At 41.2% G+C, this 21,199-nt stretch overlaps 3 protein-coding genes across 3 annotated transcripts; 1 reads left to right on the top strand and 2 right to left on the bottom strand.

Moving 5' to 3' along the window:
• Window positions 1–348: 348 nt before the first annotated feature.
• Window positions 349–4,927, bottom strand: foxa3 (forkhead box A3). The gene is made up of 2 exons (XM_003456378.5): window positions 4,503–4,927; window positions 349–3,155 (listed from the first exon to the last, which is right to left on the bottom strand). Exons 1-2 carry the CDS (start codon window positions 4,563–4,565, stop codon window positions 1,818–1,820), a joined length of 1,401 nt encoding a protein of 466 aa, XP_003456426.1. The 5' UTR covers window positions 4,566–4,927; the 3' UTR covers window positions 349–1,817.
• A 3,070-nt stretch (window positions 4,928–7,997) lies between these two features.
• Window positions 7,998–13,276, bottom strand: irf2bp1 (interferon regulatory factor 2 binding protein 1). The gene is made up of 3 exons (XM_005461109.4): window positions 12,240–13,276; window positions 11,619–12,013; window positions 7,998–11,364 (listed from the first exon to the last, which is right to left on the bottom strand). The coding sequence occupies exons 1-2, from the start codon at window positions 13,250–13,252 to the stop codon at window positions 11,659–11,661; spliced, it is 1,368 nt and encodes a 455-aa protein (XP_005461166.1). The 5' UTR covers window positions 13,253–13,276; the 3' UTR covers window positions 7,998–11,364; window positions 11,619–11,658.
• polr1g (RNA polymerase I subunit G) lies at window positions 13,167–16,702 on the top strand. Its single transcript, XM_005461110.4, has 4 exons — window positions 13,167–13,307; window positions 13,523–13,843; window positions 14,107–14,248; window positions 15,407–16,702. The coding sequence occupies exons 2-4, from the start codon at window positions 13,759–13,761 to the stop codon at window positions 16,218–16,220; spliced, it is 1,041 nt and encodes a 346-aa protein (XP_005461167.3). The 5' UTR covers window positions 13,167–13,307; window positions 13,523–13,758; the 3' UTR covers window positions 16,221–16,702.
• The last annotated feature ends 4,497 nt before the right edge of the window (window positions 16,703–21,199 follow it).

Genomic DNA, 21,199 nt, shown 5'->3' with positions numbered 1-21,199 from the left:
AACAAAAGTGCAGGATGTAGAAAAATATAATTTTATAATTAATTTGTCTGCTGTAACATTTGTTTCAGTGGCTAACTTTTAGAAATGTTTGTGCATTTGCAAAAATGATCTTGAAAAAGGCTCAACTTTTATACTGTCACGCTTATTAAAATAATAAAATCTGTAATACGAGGCTGTTCTTGAATGCTTTATCTGTGTGAAATCCTTAAAGAGCTGATGTGTTTTCTTCTAATCCAAAACAGCAAATCCACGCTAAGGATTTGCTGTTTTGTTTATGTTTGATCCAGGATGTACTGACCAACAAACTCTTCCTTTATTAAAAATGATGGAAAGAAGAAAAGCAAAGACACCATTTGTCCCCTCTTTAATAAGAAAAAAGAAACATGAATCAGTGTGATCACACTTAAACCGAAAGAAAAGAAAACACAAACAATATATTATATCAGCACACTTTCAAAGTTGGAAAAGCAACATATTTTAAATAAAGGACATTTGGCATTGAAACTAAAACATGTTCCACAGAGGACATCGCATGACCTGAAACTTCTGCATCCTCTGCTGCTTATCATCCTTCAAAAGATCATCCATACATTGATCTCTTATCACATCAGAAGTCATTTGAAGAAAAGGCACTTTTCAGACATTGGGGCGGTCTTTTGACCCACTTTTACACGGTTACTACTTAGCTGATCCGTTGACAGTTTAAGGAGGACATTCCTACGTATTGTTGTAACACACACACACACTATCAGCCCACCTGGCCATTGAGAGCTCTATAGTGCAAAGTACTGTATGTAAATCCTCCAGTAGTGCATCTCTCCTCCCCCCACTGTTAGTAACTGACAGAACTCCTCCATGCACCTCACCAGTTAACTGTTATTCGAAATGTTACAGTCTCTGGAAAGGCAAGCAGTTAAAATGCTTTACGTAGTAATAAAAGGAACTATTTTTTGGTCATCTGAAACACATCACATATTTTTTTTTATTTTTTTTTTACCACAGTTGCTTTGCATCTTTCCTTCTCACTACAGATTTTTCTTTTTTTTTTGGTTACTTTTACTCTAAACCTCAGCAGGAACACAACTTTTTTTTTCTTCATATTAACCAAAAGACGACACATTTTTTTGAAAGCACAGAGTTCATGAGCTACACGTTTAAATTGACAGACGCCCGATCTGACAAAAACACGACAGATCACGGTGTGAAAACAAAAAATGACCAATGTTGTAACACACTCACAAAGAAACGATTTTAAATGTCTCCAGTTGCAGTAACACCTGCCTGAAGCAGTAACCTGAAACTTTCCTCTGGATAAAAAACGAAACCTCACATTGCGGTTGTAACTGGTCGACAGAGCACAATACAAGTTATATTAAAATTTCTCCCTTCATAAATAAATGCAAATATCCTTTCCCCTCCTCATTACCTCTATTTACATTTTATACAAGGCTATTTTTGCCACACACAATTCTCAGGATTGGACTTTAACTTACACACAGATGAATTAAATGACTTCATTATCATTTAAGACCTCCTATTGTCCAGCTTCACTTTTCTGTCCCCCATGTAACCAGTTTGTCTCCTTGTTTGACAGAGATGGTAAAAAGAAAAAGTGTCCTCTTTTGTCCCTCTAAACATGGCAGCCATTTTATTTTGGATGTGAGTTTTGAAGTCCAGAGACACAGAGAGAATGAAAGAGGAAGATGGCAAAAGCATTGGAGTCCATTTTAACAGATGCAGGGAGACACAGAAGTCTCCATCTTGGCTTTCCTCCATGAGCAGGTTTGTGTGTGTGTGGGAGTCGCTAAAAGTCCATATTAGGAGGCATTGAGTACTGAGCGGCTGTACAGAGTTTGGTAGTAAGCGCCCGAGTCCATTGTGGTCGGCCCCGGGCTGTCGTAGATCTGCTTCGCTGCTACAGGAGAGGTCCCAGCGTAGGTGTTGTAGGTCATCAGCTGGTCCTGGTAGGATTTGAGGTCCATCTTTTGCTCGTTGGACATGAGGTTGGTGATGGAGAATGGATGGTTGAAGTTGTAGTGGGGGTCTAAAGACTTGAGGGGGTCGCTCTGTATGTCCATGTGTTGCTGCATGACACTAGGCAGGAGGTGGGAGCTACTAGGTAGAGTCTGGGAGTGGAGGAGTGGGTTGGAGGAGGAGGTGCCAGTGAGGGACATGGAGGATGGAGAGATGGAAGATGAGGTGGTGGAGGAGGGTGGCAGGGAGACAGGTGGGTTGTGGAGGTGTGAGGAGGACAATGGAGGACATTCCAGTGAAACCATCGAGTTTCGGGAATGGGGCTGGTCATCTGAAGATCCCGGGTGGGAGTTATCCGAGTGGGTGGAGTCTGCTCCCTCTGATCCACCTCCAGGGCTGCGATCCTCCACCAAGTGATCGACACTGTGAACTACTTTTCCTGAGCCCATGTCCTGGTTCTTGGCTGCCTTTTTTGCTGACTTGTCCTCAATCTTGAAGCGTTTCTGGCGCCTCAGGTAGCAGCCGTTCTCAAACATGTTGCCCGACTGTGGGTGGAGAGTCCAATAAGAGCCTTTACCCGGCTTGTCGGGTGAGCGAGCCACCTTCACAAAGCAGTCGTTGAAGGAGAGGGAATGTCGGATGGAGTTCTGCCAGCGCTGCTGGTTCTCACGGTAGTAGGGGAACAGGTTCATGATCCACTGGTAAATCTCGTTCAGGGTTAACATCTTGCTGCCACTCTGCTGGATGGCCATGGTGATGAGGGAGATGTAGGAGTATGGTGGCTTGGCATGGGTCATTGGCCGTCGGAAGGGCTTTGGGTTAATCTCCTTTGCCCCTGCTCGGTTCAGAGTTGCAGGAGAGGTGTATCCCAGCTGACTCATGGATGGGCTAATGTCCTGATAGTGGGACAAAGAACTCAGGGAGCCTGGAGCAGCAGGGCCCAGCTGAGTTAGTGAGCCTGAGGTGAGGGATGGGGCCACTGGGGAGAGGGACATGTGGCCGGGAGCGGAGCCCATTGAGGCCAGTGGTGAACTGCTGATGCTGGTGGTGGGTGGGTGATATGACATGTTCATACCAGCAGGCGAGACAGTGGCTGGGTTCAAGTTGATGTAGTTATTGATGGTGCTCATAGAGCCCATGGAGCCCAGACCAGAGTTCATGGTTGTAGGAGATGAGTACATCTGAAGTAAAGGGGAGGAACAACATCTAGTTAGTTGCAATGTGAACACAGAAAAGAAATAAAATGGGAAAAATAATTATACAAATCCTGTTATTATTAATTATTTTGATTTCAGTTTTTAACACTGCAAAAATCTGTTGGAAATAACTGATCTAAATTTCTTGCGCAAAACGTGAAATGTGAAAGGAAACACTCCCAGACTCCCAGTGTTAAAAGTCACTTCTTATCAATGCACAATGAAGCTCTCAGTGTGCTGAGAGGGGACATGGATTTCACACAGCGATGTTAACCTGAAAATGCGTAAAAAGCGCGTCATGGTGCCTCTCGGTCAGACGGCCTCCTCCACTGCGCCATGGAAAAAACAAGTTCTTCAGTATTTAACCTAAAGTGGAGGAGTGATACTACTTCCAAGTCCTTTTTGTGTCGAATAAAGTTGAATAATTCAGTGCTAAATGTCAAGAATTGTGGTTCTCTGAATCCCGAGTCTTACTGATATTTAATTTTTATGGATGCGAAAATACTAAATCTGCGGGTGATAAAAGACAGACTATCTTAGCCCGCTTATTTTTGGTTAATTATTATCAAACGCTTTCTTCTCGGTAATTTAATCAGGCTGGGTTGAGGTGAGAACTGCTGCTGCTGCTGATGGAATTACCTCCTAATTGAATTAGGGAGGAAAAAGTCTTGTTTCATTTACACTTGAATCGTTGCACGACTTAAGCGGCTGTAGAGACACAAAGGATAAAGGCCTAACAGTGAGGATATGTCCTTTAAAAACATCATATAATTCTCACGGACGATCGATTTATTAGGAAATCCGTTAAATTATAATTGTTTCATTGTTGATTTAAAATCAAAGTATTTATTTTGCAGAAACAGCGAGCCCCTTCCTGACTTGCTTTTTATTTCTTGCTTATTTATGATGTTTGTTTACTATAACTGCTAAAAATATTAGTTACTCACATATTACGAGTTTCTTATTTTCTTACTTTTATTTATTTTTATTTTTTATTTTTGTCCAGATTCTCGAGATTTGATTTTCCATTATTAATGGCTTACGCGGATGTTTTGATTCTTACGACAGTGTCATAATATTTCCATGTTAACTCGAGGTTTTCGCCTACTTTTATAAGATTATTTTCGAATGTATCAAAGCATTACAACTACTTCTGATTCGGAGTCCCGCTGCATAAGCGAACATTTTGTCTTCCCTAACGGTCTGTCTCTCTTTCTCCCTTTTTTAAATCACCCCAAACAAAGAGGGAGACCTCGGCAATATTTATAACAAGAGTAAATAAAAAACTGGATTTGTAGTTGTTGATATTTTCACGTTTTCGCTTGTCATTACCTCGCTGGCCTCGCTGGCTGTGTAGTAAGTATTCCACTCTTCCATCTTCACAGAACTCAACATCCCAAACAAAAGTCTTCAGAAGAGAATATTTTATCTGTGACCGAACTTTTCAGAATAACAAAAATAAATAAAAAGTCCTCCTAAAAGTTGGCACGTATCAGGAGGAAAATCCAAGCAGAAAGGTTTCTCTTGTCGCACGGAGAATGCGTAAAAATGAAAAAGTGATGCGATTCCGCTCCGGAGAACAGGTAAGTCTGCGTTTCTTAGTTGTCAGTAATCCATTGTTTGGCAGCTTTAAACTTGTTAATGCTCAACAGACTTCTGCTTCTTTCTCGTGGCCCGTTTTTTTCTTCTGGTCACCGGGCCCTCGGGACGCAGCGCGCGACAGACGGAGATATAACTTGGAAATACAGTAGAGGAACCTGGACGCCCTTCTCTTATAAGGCTCTGCTCGGCCCCGCCCCGCCCTGACTTTTGAATTGGGCAGGAAGGGCCCAACAAAGAAGGCAGATGTAGCCCCCTGGCGTGCTGGATATTGGCCCCGCGGCTGTGCTGGCGAAAACCACCCGAGCAAGTGTATTACTGTTCAAAAGCTGTGCGCATTTTTGGGATGTTTCTCAGTATTTCAGAAGAATTTTGTTGATCATGACTAAAAGTTAAATATCAAACACGTTTCGAAACTGGAGCAAAAAATATATATATATATATATGAAAAATAAAAAAAAAATAAAAATCTACAGAAAAGCGCGTCATTAAAATCCAAAATTACTTTTTCAATTCTTTAAACATTAAGTATCTGGTTTCTGCAGTTTTGCTAACAAATCTATTTTTCTAAAAGAATTAGAAAAATAGAATTCGGGCTTGAATAACAAAATATGTAATCGTGACAACTTTGGCCTTCACATATTTTGATAAAAGCATGAATCGCCTGAGACTTATCGCAATTTTAGACCATCTGCTTCTACGTTCTTCTGAATCTTCGTCACGAAAACCAAGTAAAACAGAAGGAATACAAAAAAAAAAGTAAACACAGCTGACCAAGAAGCTTATCCCCGCACATAAACAGACAGATCTTTATCCAACCGTTGGATAAGGATGGCTCATGTGCGCATTTTACGCATATTGGGGTCGTTTGAATGTGAGAGACCTCCTCGCCCTGGGAACTTTGTTGGAGAGCTTCTTTTTTCTCAGAGGAGGCCCGGTCGCTACAAAGAAATAAATAATGTAGCCTAGTCCTGGCCTAATGCATGGGCCCGGACTCCTGTGTTGTGGAATACACATCAGGCCTCGCTGCAGACGGAGGCCTGTGAATGTCAATGCTTATGCTTAATGGCAAGTCAATGGAGATGTAATTGATGCGCAGGCGGGAGGTCGACGGGATTAAAACTGGGCGATAAGATCCCGTGGAAATCACAGGAAGGAACTGGCCTGTTAGTGCGCAGATGCAACAATATTATGCAGAGTGTAAAGGATTCAGTTGCGTGAAGATTTATTGGAAACACGACATTTCCAGCAATGAAATTTCTCCGTGGCGTCCATTTAAAGGCTGCTGCCCTCACGAAAACAGAGATGAGAGGGAGGGATTCAGGTCAACGTGCATTTATAGTTAATCAGACGCTCTGCGTGATATCACCTGTCAAAGGGACAGATTATCACCTGCTCGCAAAGTGCTGTCACATCCATTAACACGTGGAATAAACTAACGCCTGCATGTCGTAACGATGTAACCAAGCCTGGGTGATTTTTTTTTCTCCGTGGATTAAATATTTGTAAGTCAATTCTGAGCTCACATGAAAAAAAAGCTTCCTGGTTAAAATGTACGTTAATTTGACGTATTAGTGAATTTAAATGAGAAGTGGACGAAACGACTCTTCATTATAATGGAGCCTTGATCTCATCCTATTTTTTTACTCAAGTTTACAAGTTGAACGTCTTCAGTTTTTCTTCAGGGCCTGAAACGATCCAAACCGCTTTTACCCTAAGGCCTCAAACCCCTCTCCCCTACGAGGTTTCAGTTATCCGAGTATGAGTCAATAAAACGGGACAGACTAAAGCGCATCTGCTAATCATTTGCCTACTGCCCCGCAAATGTCTCAAATGGAAATTTGAATTCATAAATATTAAAATTTGTGCATCATCAAGTTTGTATGGTTTTTTTTTTTCTGGAGAGGTTTGTGGTGTTTACAGCTTATGTGTCCTGTTAAACTTAAGAATAACAAATACAGACAATCCTGCAAGTACAACCTGTTTAACTGATCTCAGTTGATACTTAATATATCGATACACCTGCTGCGTAAAAGGGTTCAGTATGTTTTTTTTTTCCAAGACTTTTTTTTCTGCGTCTAATAAACACCTTTAATCGAACTTTTAAAAGGCACCTCTCTCACTCTGCGGGCTGCTTTTCAATCCAATGGATCTTCCACCGGCCATTAACACCTCCATAACTGGTTTAACAATAGCTGTAATGAGCTGACACTAATGGGGAAAGCAGGAGATCCGCGTAACTGGAGGACGATGGTCGGGCGGTGGAGAGCGACATTTAAATGATCACTGCCCGCCCTTCTCTTCATCACAATCAAAATAGTGAAAATTAATCAGGAATGCGTAACTTTATTCAGGCTGACTAGTTTATTTACTACTACAGCTACTGACCAAGGGCAGAGACCCGAAGCTGTGGCCTCTTTGGTAAAAACAGAAGATGTTTAGGCAGTAACAGGTTAAAGTGCGACAGTTCTCAATTTTAAAGGATTACCGACTCCTCAGGCTGTAGGCCTAATGGACCTGACAAAAGATCATGCTGCCACACAGCGTCTTCTCCTTCAGGCACTCTAAGACCAGGAGCGCCACCATGTGGTCCTTAAAACCGAGTCGCAGCTACAAGCTCTGCTTTGTGCAGTTTCTTGTTGGGATTATAAAGGAGCACAGGTATAATAAGAAATTTCACAGACTGCTGTTACATTAAAACACGGGGGCGCTTTACTCTGACTCTTTGATTTTAAAGATGAATTAGACATGAAGTTTAGCTGTAACCAAGTCTACAGGCAAGACTTGCAGGTTAAATTACACGTTTTCAGCATTAGAGCTGATAAATACCAACAGATTAAAGGCAAAACACACCATATGATGGACATTAGACACTAGTCAAACCAATTTTGGCAGTCCCAAACTAGGCTGGCTTGGGAATGCTCCAATGTCCACTCTGGAAAAGCTGTAAGCAGTGGTTGGAAAGCACAAGATCTGGGCATCACTGCTCAGAGATCTACTCCAGCGAGCTGGGCCCAGATAATTAGAGTAAGGATGCATGGTTGCACAAGCAATAAATATATGAAAATTCCTTGACTTGACTAGCAATTTCAGACAGCAAGCATATAAGTCTTTCGATTCTAACAAAAGGATGGTGAGTAGTTTCATTATATGAAGTTTTACCCAGAAATAATTCAATAAACAGGTAAAGATACTCAGTAAAACTTGTAAATAAACAACAAAGAGAAGGACAAGTTTCCATCCCATTTATTCCTGGTTTTATGTTGTACAGGAAGCTGCAATAAAACTGACAGATCTACAAAAAAAGTCACATAAATGAAAAACGATATAGTGGGAGGATTCAAATAAAACACCGAAGGGCCTGTCAACTTTACGAAGGCTTCAGATAAAAGCAAAAGCGGTCAGATGGTGATCGAAGGGAAGCAGATTCAGGTTAATCATTGACAAGACAATAAAAGAAGCCATTGCACTCCTAACTTCCCCTGAGGTTCCCAGACACAAAAACAGATGGTAAACATTTTTAAAGGCACTTAACAAGGGATTGCATGACGTATCAGTGCATATTATACTATTACATTTCTTCAAAGATGTTTCTCTACAACAGGCCTGATCTGTGGGATCTTTTTGTAAAGTGGACCTATTATGCTTTTTTTCCTCCTGAATTTCTGTCAAATATATAATGAGGTGGATGCATATAAGAAACATGGCTAAAATTTCAAAACACGAGGTCAGTGTATGTACATGTAATCCTGGTCACCTTATAACTCAGGCTCTAAACACTCAGTTTCTGAGGCTTCTTTTCTATTTTTAGTTCTGTATGATGTCAAAGAGAAAGCCCCACCCACCAGCTCTTTAAGCCTTTTGTTTGTGACAGGCAGCCAATCAGAAGAAAGATGACTTTAAGGGAGAGAAAAGCCATAAAATGGCTTTTTTCAGACAGAATGAATTGGAGGGCTGCATCAAGGCCCAGTCCGAGAAAAACTGTGAATTATTTTGAACTATGAGTCATGCAAAGCTACTCTAGCAAAGTAAAAGCATAAAAATACCGAACTAGAAATTAGCATAATAGGTCCCCTTTAAAATATATAAGTGCTATGTAAGAATCTGCTGCAGACTATAGTACTATATTGTACATATCCTATAAGTACAGTAGAACACATGGGCCTGTTAACTGTAACGGCCTAATGAAGAGAACCAGCTGGTTGAAACTTGGCCATCAAATAATGAAATATATATATGTCTTCCATAAAACATTTACATTTATAAACATCAGTTTGGGCATAAAATTACCTTTGGTTTGTCTGTGCTTCTGTACTGTCAAGTACTCACTGCACATAAAGAGAGAATCCACCAAAAAACAAACTCATTTTGACATATTATCATTACAATGTCTGGTTGTTCAATTTAGGAACATGAAATCCCTGCACACTTTAATGTATTTATGAAATTAATTTTGAAATATAGCAAATGGGAAATAATATACAATATTCAATACTATGACTGGAAACCAGACCACACAGATTTATTAAACATCTCTGGATCAGAAACAAAGATTTCTGCATTTCAGTGGATTCTCACTTTAAAAAAAAAAAAAAAGTTTAAGAAATTATGCGCAATTTTTTTAATACCATATGTCAAACTGTTGCATGTACTATGTCTAAGGATTGCACGTGTGTACTATTACAGTTCTTTACAGTATATAACATTTAACATTCTAGTATAAAATATAATCGTAGGCCTATCAATAGATTTTTTTTTTTATATACATTCGGGGTAAAATGTAGGCTGGGCTGGATTTCGTATGAAAGCAACATTTAAATACAGTCAAACACTGAGTTTCTGCTGCTGGTCGACGCGCTGACAGGTTAACTGGTTGTGTCTACACAGCAAAACATTCTCCTTTCTCTGAGTTAAAGTCAGCTTCAATTTAAGCTGACAAAAAAAACCCAAAACAAAAACAACAAATGCACAAGCGCACAGAAATGTCTCTACTGGCATTCTGTCCACATCTAACGCAGGTTTGTTTAGATGTTTTACTGGAGATTTTTTTAGAAAAGAAAGAAAAATCTGTGCATCAGGACACAGGTTCAGTCATGAAGCAATAAAAAAAAAAAAATCTGCTGAAGGTACATTACATCATCACTGTCAGTGTCATGTCAGTTATAAGCTGTAAATTTAACTTGTAGAAGCAGAAAATATTTCATTTGATGAAGCACTGGTAAATAATATGGCATTTTTTCCCAAGACAATTAACTCAACTTTTCAACAATAAAAAGAACAGCTGTGGCTGCTGTTTAGTTATACTTTGACATACATGTAAAAAAAAAACAACAACAAAAAAAAAAAACCATATATATATATACATATATGTGTATGTATATGTAGTATATATATTTGTGCTTTTCCCTGCACAAAGCTGAGTGTATGCTGACAACACTGGAAAGCGGCTATTGTCTAAGAGTTTGAGAACTCTAATCACTCATCTATCAGGTCTCCTAACAAGCCATCACTGACACAAATTAAACTGATGTCAGTTGCTTTGACTAAAGTATTTCTGTTTTTATCCCCAAGGTGCCAATCACTACCAGGTATTGAAGCTAAACCGTAACTAATTTATGCACAAAGTGTCCTTTAGCATGTTTGCTGTGACACACTGAGTTATGGTATAAATGAGTCATCAATTGCTTACAACGCATCATTTGTCAAGGAGCAGGGTTCACTAACCTTAACCAAGTAGTCTTTAGTGCCTAAACCTAACCAGTGAGTGGATCTGAGAGCATAAACCGAGGTAAAAACAAAACAAAACAAAGGTTAAAAAACACAGCTCTGAATGGGGCACAAATCAGGGTCTCTTGGTAGTCAACCCTGTAAAATGTGCCATCATCACCTCTACATCCTCACTAGGCCTTTGCACTCCTGTTAAAAGTTGCTGTCACACCTCAGCAGCCAATGTAGCGCAGCTATAGTGCCAAAGCACCAACACTAAAGGATATCTTGTGCTTAATGGGAAGATCCAGGAAGCACCTGACAAAGCTGCACTGTATGTATTCAGATAGGAATGCTATAATCTATATCCATCTGCTAATGTGAAAGCGATGCTTGTTTCGAGTAATACAACTAATTACCAACTCTTAAGCAGTAGCCGCTGTCCAGCTTGTGATTCGTCCTGAACATGTGATTCCACCATTGCATCATTAGGGACATTTTTACGATGTATGTCTGGTTGTGTTGGTGATATTCCATGAGTATCTGTGCTGTTTTCTGGACTGAAAAAATGGCATTAAACTGTTTTACAGCATTGCTGCAAGTGAGCATGCAATGCACAGAATGCATTGGGAAATTTAATTTCACAAGCTCACTATACAGTGGCAAAAATCAGCAGTTGCTTAGAGAAAAAACAAGTGATGTGTGCAGGCAGTCTTTGCCGCCATCATCAGATCTCTGATTAGGCCTAATAGTTTTGACTTCATTGCGATGTGACAAGCAGTTTAACTTGCTTAATGGATGTTTTGAGATTTGTGGGTTGTTGCGTTGCTTCTCTTCTGGGACCCTTAGCTGTTCGGGGGAGACGTCTGTTCTGATCTGGGATATGATTCTGGGACAGAAAACAAACACATGAAAATATAATTAATATGACCTGCAAGCATATTAATCATACCATGGCTGGGATTATGGATATTACTGTTAAAACACTTATAGAATACAACAGGAGAGCCTCTCCTTTTGTATTTTTGTGTATTTTTTTATTTTGTGCCCCACTTTATCCCACTTCATATCAATAACATAAACACCAAACGTAAGTGCTTTTTATAAATTTTCTTCACAAAGGTCAGATGTCTGTAGACCTGCCTGTTGCTGTGTTGGGTCCATGCTGCCACTCAAACCACCATCACGTCTCTCTCTCTTTCTTGACAGTGACATCTCCACTCCCACTCCCACTCCCTGCTCCGGCTCCAGCTGTTGGTGCTGCTGTTCCACTTCCAGACCCTGATGAAGCTGCAGCTCCAGGTCCAGTACTGGCTCCAGATGTAGGAGCTGATGCAGGAGCTGAAGCAGATCCTGCTCCGCTCGATCCTGAACCGGCAGCACCATTTCCCAGAATGGTGGTTATCTCCCCCTGCATGAAGGCCCATGGGGGACTGTTGGGAGAGGTATCCAATGGACAGCGCTCTCCGCTGGGGCAGTACACTTCCCCATCACCATGCCTACTCTGGATATACCCTCTCGTGCACGGGAAGCAGAACCTATATTTGGCGGAGGAAGAGTATTACAGTGGACATAATTACTGTATTAGGGACACTAACAACTGCAGGATATATATTTATAACCAGTTTAACAAATGAATGCTTTTGTGTGCAAAACATATTTAAATAGCTAACCTGGCTAAAAGCTAAAAACAAACAATGTTTCAGGATATTTATATAACAATACTGTCTTAGAATGACAAAAATAAACGACAAACATACAAACCTGTGGCCTGGCACTGATGGACATTGAACAAAGTGGGTGTCTTCCAGTCTCTCATGACACAAGGTGCAGGACAGACTGTTTCCAGCTGAATGGCTGTTATTGGCAGATGCAGATGCCAGCTCAGAGGCACCGCTGTGGGGTAACGCTGCGGCAGCAGTGGTAGCTGCCTCTGCTGAGGTGCTGGATCCTAGGGGCTCTCCTCCTGACCTTGCAGTTAGGGGGCGTGGCTGCCTGGCTGGAGATGATGCAGGTTTAGGACTAGTCTGGCTTACACCTCCAGCCATGGAGAACGATGAAGAAGCCAGGCTTGTACTCTTGCTGGTACTGCTGCCAGCCACAACTGTGTGGGTCTGCGTCTTGGGCTGGTTCTGGGAGGAACTCAGCTCTCTCTCCAGCTCTGGCGTGATAAAAGGGGTGATCCCCATTCCTATTCCCAGCTGTCTGCGGCTCATCTCTGCCAGCACAGGGGCAGGGAAGATCATAGGGCTGCTCATAGGGGCTGTCCGGGCCGTCAGACCAGCGGGCATCCCTGCAAGTATCCCAGGGGGAATACCTGCAATACTCTGAGTCACTAGATTAGGAGGGATGGCTGCGCTAATCATGGATCTCCGGCTGCCACTGGGGCTCTGACGGTTAACTTCTTGAAGCGGCTGGCCGTCACGATGCAGCCCGTTTGGCGGTACACGAATAGTTGATGCGGTAATTTCTCCTCTTCCTCCCCTCTCGAAACGGTCCCCGTGCGGCCTGCCTCCGTCTGCAGCCACCTCTCCCCGGGCTGATGTGCCGTGTTTATTGGGAGAGGGACCAGGTGACCTCACGTTACCGTCCTGCATGCCGTGAGTTCGCTTCAACTGGCGGGCGCTCGCGATCAAGAATTCAATCTGGTTGGCTCCTTCGTAGTTCACGCATCCACGGCAGACCACCTCACTGAAGTCCCACACCACGGTCCATGGCATCTTTGGCAGGTCGCACAGGTAGCACCACTGGCGCCTGGAGGAGGAAGGGGACGACATGGCTGGCCGAGCTAACCTGAGCGTGTTCAGCGAACCTGCTAACGTGCTAACACAGGTTAGCTGCGTTAACCTACTTAGCGTGGACAGGTGCACGCCCTCTTTGCTACTGACTTTGTCCCCTAACGGACCTCACACAGCTTTAAAATAATGTTACGCATTCTACATATATGAAATTAGCTCAAATATTTTGGTTGTTTGCAACTAATTTTGATATATTTGTTGTGTTTACCGACTTCGGCCTACTCTTCCCCGCTGTCAACTGCTTCTCAGACGGGCTCTGGAACGTTACGTAACCACGTGAGGTGAATTGTGGGTATTTGAGTTTGCATACTCGCCGAAGTCAACGGAGGGCCTCGTCGTGGAACTACAGTAAAAACTGGCACGGAAGTGAAATACTTAAAGGTCACGGTTCAGTTTTTGTCAACACATGTGCGTCCCACACAAGCCATGCGTTTGGAGACAGAAACTTTTAATTTCAGAAATTTGATCGTATTTTAAAATAAAAAATGCCGAAAGACATATCATCCTCATCGAGCGAAGATGAAGCGGACACCACTGGTGTGGAATCAGCGGCAAAACCGACAGAATCAGGTAAGTTAACACGCAGACGTTGCACGAAGTTGGTGTAATAATGGAGGTGATATGCTAGTAGTTACTTACGTTAGAGCGGATTCATTAAGGCTTAGAAGTAGTCAGAGGACGGCAAACGGTATAGCAGGCTAGAGGTAACGATTGTGTTTACATTAAATATGTGGTTTATAGATAAAGCAAAACAGAAGAAAGTTAATATCCACACTAAAAGGTGTTACAGTTTCTGTGCTTCTGACTCGATGGTGTTGTTTTTTAATCCACAGATAAGACCACAAGGTACCAGTGTCCTCCTGACTTTGTCTCTTTCTGCCACGAGCCTTGCAGAAGCACTCTAGCACAAAACCTCAAGAAGAACAAGAATGAGTTATGGCTCATTAAAGCGCCTGCCAGCTTTGATCCCAAATGGTGGGTACAGTCTGCCTTTGCCTTTATCAGACACAGCAAACATTTTTATTAACATAATAACAAGGATAAAACTATTTTTTTAACTTGTTTTTTTTGCAATGGTATTTTTGGGGGGGTTTTGTCCTTCCTCTCCATGCAATCATATAAGCAGTTTAAACCCCAAACAATTTTCAGATGCAAATACCACAGTAACAATACTTTCAGAAAGATGCCAAAAGCTGAATATTTCTCTGATATCATCAGTAAACATTCACACAGCATATCACTCGCATATCTCCAATTACTCAAGCGAAATCTCACAGATATCCTCTGAAGTTTTGGTCAAATCAAAACGATGGAGTCACTGCTCACCCCGTCTCATTCTGGCATTCAGTTTAAGATCTTATTTAAAATCTTATTTGTTTACAGCTCCCAGGTCTCTCTGATCCATTGGCAAAGTTCTCTTATATGTCCCAATATCATGTCGTAAACAAAAAGTGGCAGAACCTTTATAGATGCTACTCTACGGTTGTAGAATCAGTTACCACTTGACATAAAAAGAGCGATTAATGTGTCTGCTTATTGTTGAAGGCCTCTTAATTCTGTATCATGTGTTCACTGTTTTTTTTTTTTTGTTGTTTTTTGTTTTGTTTTTTTAACTGTAATAATTTACCTGTGTGTGTAGTTGTAGATACTGTGTGCAGCACTTTGGTCAGGGAACGCTGAGATTAAATCTACTTAGGTAATTTCTAAAAGGAGTCCACCTCTAGTCTCATATTTGTTTCCACAGTGGAACTGTTAAAAAGTTTTCAGGCCTTTAAGTTTCGTGGCACTTGGAGTTAACTGCATTTAACAGAAACAACCTCTCCGTGGCATTTGTTAAAATCTAGTCATGTAGTCATCAGGTCATTGAGATGACTGTAAAATCTGTTAGTATCTATTTAAAATCTACAAATGGTAACTGACCCATTATGACAAGTATCGCTAAGGTGAGCAAAGGCGCAGGTTGCTGGTAATGACAACTTCCCATTGTGAGAATTATGTTGCTTTTGTACTAAAAGTACATTAAATATCAAGTAACAAAGTAACAGCATGACGGTGTAAGAAGAACCAGTTTGTTTAAACCTTTTCCAGAGTACTTTAAGTGATGCTTTACTCACCTTTTCTCATTCCATCCAGCTTCAGTGGCATCAAGGTGCCCCTCTCTGGTCTCCAGACCCTGAAGGTTCCTACTGCTGCTCCAGCTGGAGCCAAGACTGGTAGCGGGCAGCAGATCTATAGCATCCTGGCATCCAACCACAGTACCTCAGAACTCCGCCTGCTCACCAGTGACAAGAAGCCGTCAAATGGCATAGTTGTTGGTCCTGCTTTTTCAGGCCTGCTTAATGTGTGCGAGACCTACGGAGACAGCAGCAACAATCAGGCCCCTCAGGTCATCCCCGCTGCTCTAGCCCCCTCCATACCGCCTGGACTCAAACAGCGATTCCAGCCTTTTGGCAGCAAGACCCCCACTCTGACCTGCGTGGCAGAGAATGAGTTGGATGGAGTTGCCTTCGGGCCCTCTTCCACAACTCTCCGACCTCTGGTGGTCAAGCGATTCGTAGAAGAAGCAGGTCAAGAAGAAGATGAGGAGGAGGAAGAAGAAGAAGGGAGGAAAAAGAAGAAGAAAAAGAAGGAAAAACGGATAAAAAAAGAGCGACTAGAGGAAGTGGTGAATGTGAAAGAGGAACCTGTAGATGAATTTCAGGAAGAAGTAATGATGGAGCTCCCCTTCCAGGAGGGCGATTATTCTGTGGAGAAGAGGAAGAAGAAGAAGAAAAAGAAGGACAGAGAGCGAGAGGAGGTGGAGGAGGGACTGGAGCCCAGTGTCAAAGTCAAGACTGAAGAGGTGCCTGTGAAATGTGAACCCATGGACACATTCTTTGGTGAAGAAGTGGAGGGCTCAGGAAGGAAGAAGAAAAAGAAAAAGAAACTCAGAACTGATGGTGACTAGTCTGGTGTCATTTTGTAGTTTTTTTAGTTTTGTTTGTTTCTTTTTGACCATGTGAGCACATCAGAGACAGTTTACTGCTTAATTACTTCAGTGTTGTTGTTGCCAAGACGTTGGCATGGTGTTGTCAACAAAAGGGCACGTTGTGAATACAATGAGTAGTGAGGTGAATTATAAAGTGGATTCTTTGTAGCATCTTTAAGACAAATGTTCATTTCAGTTTGGCCAGATGGAGACAGATTAACACACAATGTGTGCACCTGGAGGCATCAGCGACTACAATACTGATAAGAGTGTACAAGATAATGGTGTCAGGAAGCACAACAGGTTTGAGCAATGACACAGCATCTCATTAGATTTAGCATTTTTGTTTTTGTTTTTTTGTAAACAGTGTGAGTCCAGTACTGGAGACCTTATTTGTTTCTCCAGGAAAACAAATGTCATGAAGTCCAAAAGCGATTAAAGGAAATGAAAAATGAGAAAAACATGTTTTTGGTTTTTTTGGGGGGGGTTTTTGTCCTGCTGTTGGCCCACGCAAGTTAACAGCAACATTTTCCTCTCGTGCCTTTTCAGAGCAGTGACTTCATCTACAAGGAATGAAAGTTGAATTTGTGTGTGAACTCCACACTGTGGATTTGAAATTGTGCAACAGTTTGACTGTACCCAATTTACAGAGGCGTAGTTTTGTAATGATGTTCATGATGTCAGGCAAAAAAATCCAAACCATCTGTTCTGTAAAATATGATTTTTATGAATGATTTTCCAGTTTTTTCAGATGGCCCAAAGACTAACATGAAATAAAATGGTTTAGTTTAATAAGCTTTGGGGGTTTTTGTAGTTTTTTTCCCCCCAAATTGGCACTGTTTTTTGTTTTTTTTTCCCTCATGCAATAATATTGTTATAAAAAATGTGTTTTCTCGACACATGAACTGCGGTTATTCAGGTAAATTTTCATGCTCATAAGCAGTTGCGACAGGGAGAGGGCGCCACAGTCCAGCTAGTCGTCTGCGTGGAACCGCTGCCTGCAGCCTTTGAACAACCTCTGAGCTTCTAACCTACATGCTACTATTTCTTTTAACTAATTTAACACAGATCTGCTGTAGCCGTCTCAATGCACAAAGAGGCAATTCATAATTTTTAACATTTTCTGATGGCAGCGACTCATCGGAGCTCTGTGACACTCAGGTGAAAAACCTCAGTCCATGCTCTGCATCCTCCGCCCTCCCTTCACTGCTCTCCTCTGCCTGCTCTGCACCGGAGTATGGTCCTGTTTCTTAATGAGCTCAGGCACCTCTGGTGCTATCACACTCTCACCATCTGTAGTAACCCCCTGCACATGCTGCAAGCCTTATTGATCCAACCTCACAAGTGCATTAACATTTTTTAGCCTTTTCAAAGGGCCTGTCAAACTTGAAATGATAAACACTATGCTAGAGGTATAAAATGTAACCTTAAGACAAGAAGGAACATTTTTAGCGTTTTTTCTACTGAGTGTATTTGACATGACTTGGCATCAGGTCATCTATTTTTTTTTTCTTTGGGTGTAGCAGGCAGTCATTAAAGCCGAGAGCCACAGATGTCAGATGCTGGCTAAAATGTTTTTCTGAGAGTCGCAGATAATGCCAGATTTCTGTGTATCCTCACAGGTATGTCGAATGTGTGTGCGAGCTCCTGCGCCTCAGAGCTTTCAGGCTTGAGTGCCTGAGTGCATATGCCTGTGTTGCTGAGAGAGCGTGTGTGCAGCTGTCTGAGCTTAAGGTCAATGAAACGAAAAATAATTTTTACTCTGTTGGCTAAAATATACAAAATTCATACATGCTTTCTTGTATTTTGAGCACTTAGCTTTTAAACTAAGAGAAAAAACATTTGTTTCTACATATGATCTCCTATTGTTTATAGTATAAAATGAAAATGTGTAAAAACCAGATGTAATAAAAAACCCAAACCCACTGTGTTTCAGAAAATCCAAATTTATACAAACCAATGGCAAGTGTCGATTGCCATCCCTGAGTGCAGTAGCCGACTAAAATCCAAGCCAAGTCAATATTCCCCAAAATGCTTGTCTTTAAGAAATTTTGCCTTGGGATTGTAAGATGTCTGTTGTTATTTTTCCAGACTTGATTTGGAGCCCTGCTTCAAGTGACTATTAAAGGAACCTTGGCCTTAAGGTGTGCTCAGACTTGTGGTAAAGGCTATTTTTGGCTTGTGATATTTGCATGATCTGTTACAATTTAACAGTTTTAACATTTCTGTGTTTGTTCAAGGCAGCCAGCATACTCCACCATACGGGTGTTGTGTCTGACGTTTGTTAGCCGCTACTGATTGTGACTGATTTCTAAAGGTAACCTGAGGGGGTTACTCTTCATTTGTGGAATTTCTGTGCCTACGCAAAAATTGGCCAAAAAGTTGGAGCTGTGTAAAGGGTAAATAAATCCAGAAAGAAATTATTTGTAAAGTATTAAAGCCTATAATTAACAGGAAAAAAGCACAGGGAAGCATATAATAATTTTGCATTTTTCTTTAATTCCAGCTGCACACTTCAGTTTGCCTCAATTATTCTTACAATAAGTCAAGTACGGGAACCGAGATCATTTGCTGTAGTTTTGACACTAAATGTTTTCCTATCCTGGCTTGAGATACCATTTCAATAGTTCAGTTATTCTCAATAGTTTTGGACTCATTTTGACATATTTTTCCACTATTACTCAAAATATTGAGTAATAGAGTGCCCCCTTGCAAGCAGGCCACTCTTTTATTACAGAGATGTGGTGTTGTAACCTGCACAGAATCTGGTTTGGTAATATTTTGCTGTAAGAAAGAAGGAAACATTATCTGGATGGGAACGCATGTTACACCAAAACCTGCGTATGGTGTTCAGCAGTGACACAGCTGTGCATGTGTACAAATCCACACTCAAACCCTCACAGATTCTGGTTTTTGAACTGTATACTGATAAAAGGTTTGATCATCTCTCTCCTCTGTAGACTTTAGAGGTTGTTGCCAAAGATTTGAAATTTTAATTCATCAGATAATGTGATTTCATTCTCTTGGTTATTCATGTTTTCTTTTACTCTTGGCATGGTAGCTACCTTAGCAGATGCTCTGAATTATCTTGGATTTTCAAAATAAAAGGCATCAGTTATAGTTTGTCAGAATGTTTGAGGCCAGATTTGAAAAAAAAAATTAATTAATTAAAAAAAATAATCCTCCTATTCGGTATCTATGTTCAGTCTTTTCAGCCAACCTCCAACTTATTTAGTAGCAACAAGCCCACAAGTTATTATTCACATTCTTCCCAAACCTTCCACCTATTTAGTCCCATAGTTAAAATGTAACTACCAGCTTGATTGCACAAGCATATATGTGGTCACTCAGTAGGTTTTGTTTATGCAAAGTGTTCCGGTATACATATGTGAGACAAAGAAAAATATCCTGGATTCAGTTGCTTTTGAATCGAAACATAAAACAGTGGTTGGTGATGACATCGGGGTGCATTAACATATTAGCAGCTTTCTATTTCTACCCCCCTGTATGCTTTCATGAATCATTAAGGAAACAGCTAAAGGCGTGATCTCTGACCCTTTCTGACGTGCATCTTTTTAATACTGCTGAGGAACAGGTTTTTATTAACAGTCATCTCCCAGGAACTATGTAATAGCTTTTATGGTGCATGTGAAGCACTACACAAGCTGATTCAAGGAAGCTGGTTTCAAGGTAGAATACCATTTATGTATCTTGTTATGCTTTTTATAATGTTTTTTTTTCTGAATCTTTCATCCTGGTTGCGTCGTAAGAAATCTGTGTGTGTGTCTGTGCACGTACCAGTGTGGTCAAGACAAAGCGTTATAGTCTCATCTCATTTCTATTATATGTAGAGTTCACTATCTGTGAAATTTTATCTGAAATACACAGGAAGATGAAGTCTAAGAATTGAAATCTCAATGATATCAACTCCTACTGTCATTACTGGCCGTCCCCGAGTGTTATGCTGCACACAGGAACTGTCACTGGCCATCATTTACACCATCTACACTACATTTGTTTCCAAGGAAGGAAAAAATAATTGGGTTCCTTTCAGAGAAACGGGTCGGCAGATTCAAATTGATACACCTGCTGGGATGTGAGTAATGGTTTCTGCTTCCTTGACAACCTCACTTCTCTGAAGGAATACAGTTATATTCTGTGTCCTGCACGTCTGAATGCTTTCGCCAGTTTTAAGCAGTGAAAAGCAACACAACATATTTGCTAATTGCTCACACAAATGAGGGATTAGAAAGGAGATTTTGACTGCGGGTGTAGTTCCTCTGGACGTGAGTCATCCTTTTAAAACGTGCCCTGAATTAGATGCCGAGTGTAGCAGGAGAGGTGGTGGGAGACATTTAATCATTTCAGCCAGATTATGTAAGGTGAATCATTGTGGCTCTGCACCAGACCTGCCCCAGCAGTGTCGCTTCACATGAAGTCACACCTGCTTGTTCTGTAAGTGTGCAAACCAACAGGGAAACTCCTCTTTGCAAACTGGAAACAAACACACCAACTGATGTTGTTTTTTTATTTGTTTGTTTGTTTGTTTTTACCCAGCTTTCATGCAGATAGATGAAAAAAGTTTTTTTACACTTTAAATGTATTAATGTGTATACACTTTTTTTATTCACTTAGAAGTTAGGTAGATGAACCTACTATGTGGATCAGCGATATCTTACTTTATCTTATCTTAAAGGCACAATGTATAAAATCTCACCACTAGGTGTCAGTAGATCACAGATTGCGGTCAACTGAAATCAGTTTTCTTATCTCTCCCAGTTCAAGTGCGTAATCCTATCTATGGTGGCCTTTGCAGGACAAACAACTCTGGCCACACCTGTCGTGAGTTTAGACTGCCAGTCCGCTGTTTACCTCAGCCGGGTGTCCACGTCTGTTTTCTCTGGAGGAGCCTGTGAAACTTTGTGAGAGAAGACGATGAAGCACACTTCTGTCCAGTA

Source organism: Oreochromis niloticus, linkage group LG14 (genome assembly GCF_001858045.2).
Source record: "Oreochromis niloticus isolate F11D_XX linkage group LG14, O_niloticus_UMD_NMBU, whole genome shotgun sequence".
In the NCBI taxonomy this organism is placed as follows: Eukaryota; Metazoa; Chordata; class Actinopteri; order Cichliformes; family Cichlidae; genus Oreochromis; species Oreochromis niloticus.
Note: the sequence above shows the minus strand (reverse complement) of the source record. Positions and strands in the feature narration are given on the sequence as shown.

Bases quoted from the DNA above. Each gene is read 5' to 3' on its own strand.
- polr1g (XM_005461110.4), top strand. From the start codon at position 13,759: ATGCCGAAAGACATATCATCCTCATCGAGCGAAGATGAAGCGGACACC. The intron at 13,844-14,106 runs GTAAGTTAACAC...TTTAATCCACAG, and splicing joins GGCAAAACCGACAGAATCAG to ATAAGACCACAAGGTACCAG. The intron at 14,249-15,406 runs GTGGGTACAGTC...CATTCCATCCAG, and splicing joins GCCAGCTTTGATCCCAAATG to CTTCAGTGGCATCAAGGTGC.
- foxa3 (XM_003456378.5), bottom strand. From the start codon at position 4,565: ATGTTGAGTTCTGTGAAGATGGAAGAGTGGAATACTTACTACACAGCC. The intron at 3,156-4,502 runs GTAATGACAAGC...CCTTTACTTCAG, and splicing joins CAGCCAGCGAGGCCAGCGAG to ATGTACTCATCTCCTACAAC.
- irf2bp1 (XM_005461109.4), bottom strand. From the start codon at position 13,252: ATGTCGTCCCCTTCCTCCTCCAGGCGCCAGTGGTGCTACCTGTGCGAC. The intron at 12,014-12,239 runs GTTTGTATGTTT...CGCCAAATATAG, and splicing joins CCATCAGTGCCAGGCCACAG to GTTCTGCTTCCCGTGCACGA.